General features: G+C 37.2%; 1 protein-coding gene across 1 annotated transcript; it reads right to left on the bottom strand.

Moving 5' to 3' along the window:
- Window positions 1-6,873: 6,873 nt before the first annotated feature.
- On the bottom strand, window positions 6,874-11,849 carry LOC147505327 (histone H3.2-like). The gene is made up of 3 exons (XM_086605515.1): window positions 11,791-11,849; window positions 7,206-7,324; window positions 6,874-7,174 (listed from the first exon to the last, which is right to left on the bottom strand). Exons 1-3 carry the CDS (start codon window positions 11,847-11,849, stop codon window positions 7,011-7,013), a joined length of 342 nt encoding a protein of 113 aa, XP_086461641.1. The 3' UTR covers window positions 6,874-7,010.
- Window positions 11,850-12,308: the final 459 nt, after the last annotated feature.

Raw genomic sequence — 12,308 nt, 5'->3', positions numbered from 1 at the left:
AATTGTATCAGAACTCTCCTTAGCTTAAGAAACCTGCAATTTATATCTTCATTATTAGTTTCAAGTTTTGATGGATGTATCATATAAATCAATCCCTTATAGCTTGGTGGGTAAGTCTTATCTATGTTGTGAAAGGTGATGCTGAGACAGCCAAGGCGGACACGGTGGGAATTTGTATTGATAATAGTTGCAGGTTGTTGTCAAAGGCGATCCAAGGGCGGCAGGTAGGAAATGCAAAGCCTTGTGTTTTTCCTCGCCCCTGCCAAAGTAGGTTCTTACCTCAGACCTGGTTCCAAACCTATGTTACATGGACACGGCATATTTCAAAAATAATCCGTGTCGGATACGTATCACGTGTCCGTGTCAGACACACACGGACACATATTGTATGTAATATACCTCAGTTTTTTGTGAAAAGCAGTGCTGAGACAGCCAAGGGGGACACATATACCTCACCGTGTCAGACAGTTTGTATCCGTATTGGATACGGACACACGTATCCGTGTCATTGTAACTTAGTTCCAAACCCACTGGCTTCCGTACTCCTCCTACCTAACAAAATAAAAAAAATTTGGAAAACCTAGTTAGCTTCTGGTTGGACCATATTTAAATTAGTACTTATTATGGATATAACTAAACGCTTGAACTATTAGTCTTCGTCATCATTGTCCACGCCATCACTTTCTTGATCTGATTCTATTTCTGGTCCTATGTACCCAGACATTTGATAGAAGGAACACCGACCTCACCCGGTATGGCCTTTGCCACCAAGGTCTGAGCAAAACACAATTAATGGTCAATCTTTAAGAAAACTTACTAACTGACTAACTTGGTCATTGCAAAGCAGTTTCAAAAGTAACACTAACCTTTCCACATCCAGGAGGTCCCTCTAAAAGGACGCCGTGAGGCGGTTTTATTCCCATTTTATCAAATAGTTTTGGATTCTTCAGGTACCTCACCAACTAATTGGTAGAATATATAAACAAAATTAGATCGCTTTTTAGAATACAGCTTTACATTGTAACCCTTAAAACATCCACATTACCTTCAGTTCAGGAATATGCTGCAACATGCAAGTCCATGCGCAATATCCTACTTGACTTCAATGAGCTCTGTAGACAACCAAATCGACAAACAGTAAATTTGACACTATTATCTTAGAACGTGTTCTAATTTAATAGTTGTAATAATCATAAAACAGTAATGAAAGATTTTCACCTAGGGGGTTTGGAGTTGATAGTTATACCTTGTTCAGAAGGTCAAAGCGTAAAATCAAAAGTGAAGTAGATTAAACAAAAAGTAACTTACCGGGGCTCTCACTTTTCAGGTTTTCTTTTGTTTAAGAATGGAGATAAGATTTAAGAATAGAGTAAGAATGGAGATAAAATTTAAGAATGGAGATAAAATTTAAGAAAGAGGTTTTTATATACTTATCTATTTTGGGTTTTTATGTATTTTGGGCTACGAACAATTGAAATCGCCAAAAAAGAGCGTAGAATTCATTTTTTAGGTAAAATCTGATGTGTCGGTCTCGAGAGAAAAAAGGAGCTGACGTGGGTCACCGGAGACCCAAACTAACATAATAATATCTCTCTTCATTCTTATCAAAACAATATAGTAATACAATTATTTTATTGTTTATCACAATGTAGTGAGATTATTCCCTTAATTAAGGTAGTCCGCGAGAGATTAATTGAGAGGAAGAGGAAGTATCACTGATCATTAGTCATGATTTCTCTTGTAGAAGAAATCCACAGGAGTTACATATGAGGAAATAAATATAATTGAATTAAGAAATTGAGGAAAACAAAAGCTAGGGGAATTACTGTCGGGTCTCTTCAAGAAAAAAAACGATCAATTTGACTTGGAGTAATATAACGTTTAGGCATATAGAGTTGGAGCGAGCAGTTCAATTCGAACTTCGAAAGCACGGGGAATCATTGCAACGGTTCAGAAGGCTAGATGATTTTTTTCCTTTTTCTTTTAGAGAGTTTGGGGTTTTTCGGTGGATGGCGAACAATTGAAAAACCAAAGAAAGACAATTAAAACACCGTGGATCAACATTAAGATTAAGTATATTTTCAACATGCTACAACACATCCACATTTTACTTGAGGGCTCAATAACAAACGAGGGTGCAAAGAAAAGAAAAAGAGAACTTCAAAGTTCGGGCAATGGGTGAAGCAAAATGAGCATAAAATTATTTGTACAATCAAATTGTTCAGCTGACCAATTTAAATTCAAACAATATTGTAATGGTTGTTTAACTCCACACACACACACACACACACAGAAAAGAGAGTACTGTGTCAACGCCGACCGGCTTTCCATCCTCCGGGAGTACCTCAACTCACGGTTCCCCGACCGATCGGCTGAAGTAAAAAAGAAACAAAAGGTAGAGTTACACAACAAAGCCCCAGACATGACATGATTTACAAATTTTCGGTAGAACCACAACTTGTTAAGCAGGAATTTAAAGAAAATACAATCATTGTCTAAAGGAACTCTCTTCCCTTGCCGGTCACTAAAGTCACAATCAGAATGGTTTCAAAGGCAAAAAAATGGGAAGAGGAAAAGAAGAATAAGCGGTGGATTGAGCAATATTCTCCAATAGTAAAACTTGCACTCATTGACCTTATCTTATCTTTACTTGGGAATCTCACTCATCCAGGTATCTAGTACAGTTGGAAATATTGTGTTCCAACCGTCTAGAGGCCATTCACTGGCCATGGCCTCACTAACTTAAATTTCCACAACTACACATAGCCACATCATGCAATATAAACTTGTAAATGACATTGAAAGTAAGAAGAAGAACCAAAAGTACCTTCACTGTCAGGCTCAACAATTCCTTGCTCTTGCACATTGGACACACCAGCCCCATCGTCCATTATCTTCTCATTCATAGTACTACTAATATCTTCATTCATTTGTGGGGTCATGCAGTTTCTACCATATCTTTTTAGATGAACTGGTGCCTAAGAAGATGAATAGAGTAGATTCTATCAAAATAAGTATTGCCTTTCAGAGATTATTTACAGTAAACAAAGATAAGTAATGAAAGATTTTCACCAAGACGACTATTTTTCTCAATCTGAAATTTGTTTTTCAGTAAATGTTGTTTATTGCTTCCAAAGCTTTCTATCTTGCCAGAGATATAGTGTTGGATTTCACCGTTTACTTCAATAGTTTGGAGCTTCTAATAAGTAGGAAAATGGACGGTTCTTGGGAAGTTGCCTTGTTCTAAATTGTTGTTGTTACTTACTATTATTATTTTTCTATTTTGTTTGGTAAACTTTATTTCATCAGGATCACCTTCCTTTCCTGGTTATTGTTATTGCTACTGCTGGTAACTTGATATTATCATGCATGTTTCATGACCCTCGTAGTATCTTCTTCTTCTATTCATCTTCCAGCAAATGATGAAATTATTAGTCATATAGTGGGGATACGACCTTGGGTCATGGGTCACACCTCCCCCACCCAAAAAAAAAAATGGACTCAACTACTCAAGTAAAATTTGTGAAACACTAACATATAGATTTTACTCCTCTTCTCGCACCAATAATTTCTATTTGGTGTATCATTTTCCGAATCAGTGTAAACTTATTATTGTAAATTACTTCAGCACTTCTACTAAATGTTGCCTCTAATACCACCTTAGTAAAGGTGAGTAGTTAGTAAATCCCTGGTTAGGCAAGATGACTTCAAGTGCATAATCGTTTTTTTTTTCTTGCCTTCCATCAAGCTATTTCTTTCGTTACATTGCTAGATAACTTGTTTGATGATGATGTAAGTCATTAAATCCTGGCATGTGGTACTCGTACTTCACCAACTGGGCAAAAGTCATTTTTAGTAGTATAATGTACATAAATCCCTTGGGGAACATGCAAACCAAATTACAACATTGGGAAATTTATAGCCATCTGATGACTTTTTTTTTGGTACCTACATCAAGCCTATCTCAATTGATTGCTAAAAAACAGTAGGGCATTAGAATGGTGTTGCTCAACGTGGGGGGCACAAACATGCAATTGAGATGGTCCATGTGCTTCTGGGTTTCGGGTCCTAGCATGTGGTACTCATACTTCACCAATTGGGCAAAAGTCAATTTTTAGTAATATACTGTACATATATCTCTTGCTGGACATAGAAAATACTGTATTTGGAAAATTAAGGCATCGATGAGTTGATCCATGTGGCTACCTTAAACTCATCTCTCGGTTGATTATTAAAATATATGCAGAAAAACAATAGGGCGATGAGAGTGGTATAGCTCGATGTGGAGGGCACAAACCTGAAATTGGGCTGAAAAATGTGAAAAATGCTTTGTAATGCGAATTTTCTAACCTGAAAAGCTCAAAGCCATTTTGTTTTTGATGTCTTATCGAAATGGGGTTTGGCCTGCTTGGCCTGCATATGATGATCTATAATCTTCAAAAATCTTTGTTTAGTCTGGGTATAGTTCCAACCCTTCATAGGTGTTTTTAGTATGTTCTATGTCCTTCGAAAAGTTATGAGTGTGTTTGTAACTTTTTTACAATTGCGTGCAAGCACAATTTAGTTTTTTTGGAACCGAAAAAGGAAGATGTGAGTATGTAACATACTGGTTCATGCTGAGCATCTATATTATACTTGAATATTTTTATTGTTGTAGTATGCATTTTCTCAATACCTCTATTTGATAACAATCAAATCTACATTTATGTTTTATGATGCATGCACATATTACAACTTGTGCATTGTACGCTGCTGGATAATATTATACATAGGCTTCCTCGTTTACCAAGGTTGTCAGCCCAAAAAAGAAAAAAGGTTTACTCTGCTTCACTGATGAAGTTTGTTCCATATCTAAGAATGAAGACATTCAACATTTCTACTTTTAAGTAGTTCGTATGAACTTTCTTGATTCATGGTATATGTGTATGAAAACCAGGACTCTCAAACCGCTATTGCAATTGGATCAAAGTCGTACAACACTCTTATGGGCGAGCTTGTTGCGCTATGGGCGAGCTTGTTGCGCTCGAAACAACTTGGTTATATGGATCTTTACTTCTTGGAATGGGGAAATCTCTAAGAAAATGGATCAAAACTGTGCTTTTTGGCAAGAAAGCATCGAGATCGAAGGTCAAAGCGTAAAATCAAAAGTGAAGTAGATTAAACAAAAAGTAACTTACTGGGGTTAAATAATTCAATTGTTGTTTGTTGGTTTCTCCACTTGTGGCTTTCAAATCCGATCCAATTATTTTTCGGATGACAATTTTTCTTCCGAATTCGAAAAGTTCGGAAAATCGGAAAATTTTCAAAAATTTCAGAATTCACAAAATATAGAAGTAAAATTATATAATTGGATTCTCTCCAGGATAACCATTTTTTATCCAATTAATATATTCATTTAGCAATTATTTTAAAATGTATTAATTCAATAAACAAATTAGACTTTTTAATACATTCATTCAGTAAGTTTTTTCTTCATGTTAATACATTAATTCAATAAATAGAAAAATGGGAGAAATTCTAGGATTTTTATTTAGTTTGTAAACTATCTGCAGTTTTAATTTAGTAACTATATAAAATAAATAGTTATATATTAAAATTTTAGAAATTAATTAATTCCGATCCAATTATTTTTTGAAAAAATCGAATATCAAAATTTCAGATATTGAAACACAAATATCTTGGCTAAATTCGAAAAAATATCAAATCGAATTTTGGAAAAATTGGGTTTTCGGAAAAAAGAGACGCCCTAACCTTCACACAATCGCCCAGCCTAGATATTTGCAATGTTTAGGGGGAGAGCTACAGATCACACATACAGTGATTGCAAGTCCATGCCACAATCATTGCAAATATGGCACCAAATGTGCATAATGCAGCCACATTAAGTTGGGATACGATATGCTCCTTATTGTCTAGACGTCTGGCACAAAAATGACTAAATACTGCATATAGTGAGAGCAGTAAGGCAAATGTGTTTGATATCACAAACGTTTTGAATGCTATCTCATTGGATAATACTGCTCTGCCTTGATTTGGCCCACCATCACTTATGTATCCTCCTGGTACTGTAATTCCTGCTGTGAATGAGACTGTGGCTATGAGTGCGCCGACCACTAAATCAAAATCGGTTTGATCCTTCAATTCTTTCTCACCCATTCTTCCCCTAAGACCATAAACGCCAGCCTTTGCATGGTCATAGCCAAAATTTATCTTCAAAAAAAGGGAAAAGAAGGTGTTAGAATTCTCAAAGTAATATTCATAGAATTTGGGTTATGAAAAAAAAGCGGAGCAAAGAACCACACTTATACTGCTGTGTGTTTGATTCAGAGCATTAAGAGTTAAGGAAAATCAATGGTGTTCTCATACACAGAACATAATTCAAGTCTGCAAGTATAGTCCCTGACTCCTGTAGATTACAACAACAATCACAAACTGAGTACAGTGTAGTGGTGTACTATCCATTTTAAACACTAAATTTTGTCTACACGTGGATTAGTTAGATGGATTTAGTAATAGTGTGGTTCTTGGGGTAATGATGGAAGAGATCATATATATACAATCAAAAGAGTTATATAATAGTCAAATCAAACATTTTTAAGTTGGAAAAAGTTCACTTTTAAGAGTGGGTAACTTTAGAGTCGCTATAAGAGTATAAGGTGAGTTCATATAACCATTCTCCTTAAATAATGTAAACGTTAGAGTATAGGTATGCCAAGCTCATCCTAATATCACTACCTTAATAATTATAGGAGTTGAGATGTGTAATGCTGATACCTCAATAACTTTTCATACAATTGTAGTGGTATAGAAGTATATTTCGTTTTGACATATTTAATTCTCTCACAAATGGTTTACCCCACCACATAGAATTGAAAATTTGGACAAATAAAAATGAATGAAATGATAACAACAAAATAATAAAAAATTGAAATTGAGTGAAGATATTCTTGTAATTTCATTTAAAACCCCATCAGATAACCACACCCATTGAAGTTACAAAACAAACACAATTAAGCACGTTCGCCTCGAATCCTTCTAGCAAGTTGAATGTCATTAGGCATTATAGTGACCCTCTTGGCATGAATTGCACAAAGATTAGTATCCTCAAACAAACCAACCAAATAAGCTTCTGCTGCTTCTTGAAGTGCAGCAACAGCTGAACTCTGAAACCTCAAATCTGTTACCTCAAATCTGTTACCTCAAATCTGTTTTGAAATCTTGTGCTATTTCACGAACCAATCTTTGGAACGGGAGTTTTCGGATTAAAAGCTCAGTGCTTTTTTGATATTTCTGGATTTCTCGCTTATCGACGGCCAGGTTCTGGCTTTGAAGCGGGGTTTCTTGACCTTTGTTGTGTTTTAATCACGGCGGTTCGGCCCGAAACGTGGTAGGTGGGAGGGATCGTGACCTTTGTTGTGTTTTGAGTCTTATCAAAGGCCGTTATAGATTTTGCGGGATTCACTAAGATTTAAGTGAATGTCTACTTAAATAGACATGGCCAGCGATGATTCGGTGACATGGCCAGCGATGATTCGGCTACATCAAAAATAAGATTTAAGTATATGTCCACTTAAATATTTAAGAAAAGGGGGAAAGATAAGATTTAAGAATGGAGATAAGATTTAAGAAAGATGTTGTGTTTTGAGTCTTATCAAAGGCCGTTATAGATTTTGCGGACATGGCCAGCGATGATTCGGCTACATCAAAAATAAGATTTAAGTATATGTCTACTTAAATATTTAAGAAAAGGGGGAAAGATAAGATTTAAGAATGGAGATAAGATTTAAGAAAGAGGTTTTTATCTACTTATCTATTTTGGGTTTTTATATATTTTGGACTACGAACAATTGAAATTGCCAAAAAAAAGTGCGTAGAATTCATTTTTTTATATAAAATCTGATGTGTCAGTCTGAGAGAAAAAAATGGGGCTGACGTGGGTCACTGGGAGCATTCTCAACTACTCAGTATTAATGGTCTTTGATTTTATTTTTTTATTTTTGTGAAAGAAATAGAAGTGGGATTTCTATGAGGCCAATGATACAGATATAAACTGAAATTGGGATGATACGTATATCTCATGGCATCACGTTGGTTGTAACCTGCTTTTATGTATCAGTCGTTACTGATTGTGAATACTTAAGTTCTCATGAAATCAAGAGATAGATACAATATTACCTATTAAAATGAAATTGCCTAATCCTAGATTGTTTGTCATTCTTTTTTCTTGCACTATGAAACAGAAGTTTTACCATCACAGAAGCAGTAAAAAAATTAGACTATTGTTTTTGGAGAGGATAAATATGGACTAGAAGTTTTTCCTAGCCACCTGATCCCCTCCTTAGTATGAAGTTTGAATAGAATCAACTGAATGAGTTGCAAAATGTTGATTAAAAGGGGCACTGATAATCAACCTTTGGTTTACGAAAACGTGTGGAGAGCAGCACTTCCAGGGAGAAAATTGAATGAAACTAACTTAACATGCAAGTAATATGTTATCTTTGAAGTCATTAGTGAAATCACTTCAGGGGGTTCATAGAACCTCTGAGGAGAATATGGGATCTCTATCCTGCACCGTGGTTTGACGTGTTAAGAACTCCAAAAGATATTTCATTTTTTGTCTCTTGGCCTCTTCGAGCCAAAAACGTTCTATTTAGACGGTAGTTTGGTGCGCATTGTGCCTAGAAGAGTTGAAGACGACTAGTTATGACTTGTGAGAGAAAAGTTGAGCTTTTTGATGTTTTTAAAGTACGCTAAACTGCTAAAGTACCTCGTTGGTAAGAATAAGGCAAGATGCGAAAAAAATAGATTGAAAGAGAATAGATAGAGAATGCAACTTGTACTCTCTAGTCTTTACTTCTTCTGGACTTGCAGGGAACAAAGCTGAGTAGAGAGGCTTTGAGTTTTTACAAGGACCTAAGGCAATTAACCTCGAGTCTCATTAACCTTTAAATTGGGACCCTAAGAAGAATTCCACAGGCCACAGCACACTCACAAACCACAATTGAGTAGAAAAGGAAGAGCCAAAAAATCCACCAATAAGGATCCACTACCAAAATCAGAGCTACAAAGTTTGTTGAGAATTCAAACTTTAGTAATATGCTTGTTCTACTTAAATTAATAATACCTTTTCACAAACTTATAAAATTGAGAGACATGAAAGGAGAAAAAGATAGTCGAAGACCAAGCCCGAGAGAAGATCTAGACGTAGATTCCATTTTATTCCTCAAGTTTCAACCAATTGGTAAAATGTCGTACTTGTGAAAAATTCTACCAAATATCATCACGCTTCAGATGAAAATACATGTTTACAATTGGACAGTTGGTAAGTTGAATACATAGCAAGGGCTGGCGCCGACCTCTACGTCTCTAACTAGCGTCCAATCTTTTTAGTCAAATGTCACTCGACTTTCTGCAACTCATCTATGTTAGATATTGATTACTGCACTATGGTCCCTTATTTCTAATTTTCCATCACCATATCCTAAAGATCACTCTTTATGCATCCTCACTGCTAACTACCTACCAACAAAAACCTAAATGGCTGAACGGGCACAAAAAAGTCATTGCAAGATCCCTGTGTCAAGATCTCCAAAACATGTGGAAATGTATAACGGTTTTATAATAAATATAGGGAGAGTAAAACTTAGAGCATCTCTAGGTGGTGGTAGCATACTCTTCAAATTTGAAGAATGCTACCACAAAATTTGATAGCAAATTTCGACCAACTCTAGGTGGTCGCAAATTCGTGGTCGCAAAATTTATTGGGGACCCACCTGCGCGACATTAGTATATGGCTAGCGCCGATTACTTATTAATGCGGTGCGGCGGTGGTAATGCGCCCGAGATAATGTCGCGTGCTATGTTTTTTATTAATGTCGCTACGACGATCGGACTTTTGTCATTTTACAATTTTTTTTTTCAACTCATTCACTCTAGTTAGTAGGAAAAAAAAATGAGTTCCGACGCAACGAATCCGTCTATAATAACCAAACACGATGGAGTGGTGGCGGTGGAAGAAGAAAAGCAGTGCATACATTTGGGATAATCCCAAAGGGTGATCTAGATGATGAACCAACCACTTCCTGAGTTGGAAATCAAGGAGTCGAGGTCGACGATCCATTCTTTGATTCAATATCGCCAAAGTCGATTTTGAATTTCTACCGGAGGCTATTGATTTCAGCCATCTTAGGCCGGTGTCTAAGAGGTTTCATGAAAGGCATGTCTCAAGAGTTGTTCTTGAACAACAGGTATGTATTTTAATTTCATAAATTAGTAGTAGTAGTAGTTAATTTTAGTAGTTCAATACAATACGTATATTTTTATTTTTATTTTTTTAATTTTAGTTTCATTTTCGTTACATCGAGATGTGTTATGTATCGGGTTCGATTGCACTCCATGCTTAGGAAGTGGTGGGATGATATTAAGAAAGTCGGTGCACTTGACCATGTTAGAGATGCAATTTTAGCGACTCCTTTTGCTCATCTAGTTGACATCCCTTACAATAAGACTGACATTCAGGGAGTTATTAATGGTTTAGTTGAGAGATGGTGGGATAGTACACATACTTTTCACTTCCCTCAGGGAGAGTTGGGCTTCACTCCATTAGATTTTTGCATGATATCTGGTTTGAGTATAGGATTAGGTAATCCGTTGAGATGTAGCACTGAATTCCAGAGTTGTGCCCAAATGATGACTTTCTTCCCTTGTCTGACCGAGGAGTCGTATGACAGTGCTGGTGTTAGGATTTATGGTATCAAGGCTGCATACATTACACCGTTGACTACTGATTCAGGATTGCAGTTTTTGATAGATTATTTGTCACTTGATTCCGATGATGGTCAAACACATGTTGATGAGTATGTAAGAGCTTTCTGTATGTATTTGATGGGTGTCTTCTTTTTTCCTTCTGGCCATTCCACGATTAACTTGGGATTTCTAGCTAACTTTGAGCACTTGCATGAGTTGGGCGGTATTGATTTTTTGGTGGAGCCATATCTTGTCATTTGTTCGTTGTTTAAATAGGGCGCCTCGACATCTTGGTGTTGTCGGTAGTCCCCGGATGGGAGGGTTTGTCATTCTCTTAGAGGTATGGTTTTATGAGTATTTCCGTCGTCGCAAATCCTATCCTCACAGAGTATACCGATGAGAGGCCTAGGCTCGAGGGGCTTGCACGGACCTTGTCGAAAGTCGACCCGGTGAGATCGGTCATAACATAACCCCGTCCGAACCCGGATCGAGCTTAGCACACACGGGCTTCTATTGTTTGGAGGCCTTGGAGGACATCTGTGCACATCGGTAGCGAATGATTGTAGATATGCATTGTTCATTTCTCATAGGAGGATGGTATTCACTTGTGGGAGTGATATGGAGTGGTATTTAGGGGATAGATGTTACTGCATGGCACTCTCACACCATACTTTGGTATCCCTCCCGATCCGCTACCCATGTATCGAGAGGCTAAGGACATGACCTTAGAGCAAGTCATCGAGTAACGTGCATTGGACTTGGCTACGGAGCTTCCGACCTAGTTACATTGCGGACTTATGAGCGATTACTACCGCATTGGTTCGGGGTGTCTATTGGTCATTTGCTCCCACCGTAGGTCGTCATGAGGCAACATTCATACGGTTAGCAATTTGGGTGTCGGGCGTGAATTCAGTTATTGGCCCGTCACGGTACCGACGTTTTCAAAGATGGACACATGCACACATTTGTTCCAAAGACCGGATCCCCCCCGCCAGAGTGGCCTTGGGTTTTCGGTTTGAGCGATCCGAGTGGCGGGCGATTTACCAGCCCATTTCTTCTATTGATGCCACTTTCGCGTCGATGCTTAGAGCGACCTTGGACATCTATCTCCGGTAATTAGTTTTATTGATTTTGTTTTATTATTTTGGTTTATTATGAAAATGTCATAAATTATTAATGAATAATTATTTCGGGATGACCTACGCATGAGATATGAGACAAGCATTCGTGTAAATGATGGCTTACGCTCCTCGGTATTCTTCTTCGATGTTGAGAGAGAGAGAGACTTCTTTCCCTGCTCATGTGGATTATGACGATTTGCAACGCCAGATTGATGAGTTCTGAGCTCGGATTGATCGCACAAGGGTGAGTTCATCCGCAAAGATGGACCGGACGGAGAGTTCAAAGACAAGGACGGTCGAGAGGAGGAGTTCACGCAGAGGAGGCGATGTAGGATAGTCTAGGAGGTTGTTGTATGACGATTATTATTATGTTGTGTGATTTAGAATTGTTCATTTGATCATTTTGATATGTTGTGTGATTATTATTATGTTGTGTGATTT

Source organism: Coptis chinensis, chromosome 4, assembly GCF_015680905.1.
Source record: "Coptis chinensis isolate HL-2020 chromosome 4, ASM1568090v1, whole genome shotgun sequence".
NCBI classification, from domain to species: domain Eukaryota; kingdom Viridiplantae; phylum Streptophyta; class Magnoliopsida; order Ranunculales; family Ranunculaceae; genus Coptis; species Coptis chinensis.
This window is presented reverse-complemented; position numbering and strand designations above follow the sequence as displayed.

Coding starts and splice junctions, on each gene's coding strand:
- LOC147505327 (XM_086605515.1), bottom strand. CDS start 11,849: ATGTCCAAGGTCGCTCTAAGCATCGACGCGAAAGTGGCATCAATAGAA. Junction 7,325..11,790: donor TCAATAGAAGAAATGGGCTG/GTAAATCGCCCG, acceptor CCCGCTTCAAAG/CCAGAACCTGGCCGTCGATA. Junction 7,175..7,205: donor AGCACAAGATTTCAAAACAG/ATTTGAGGTAAC, acceptor AGGTAACAGATT/TGAGGTTTCAGAGTTCAGCT.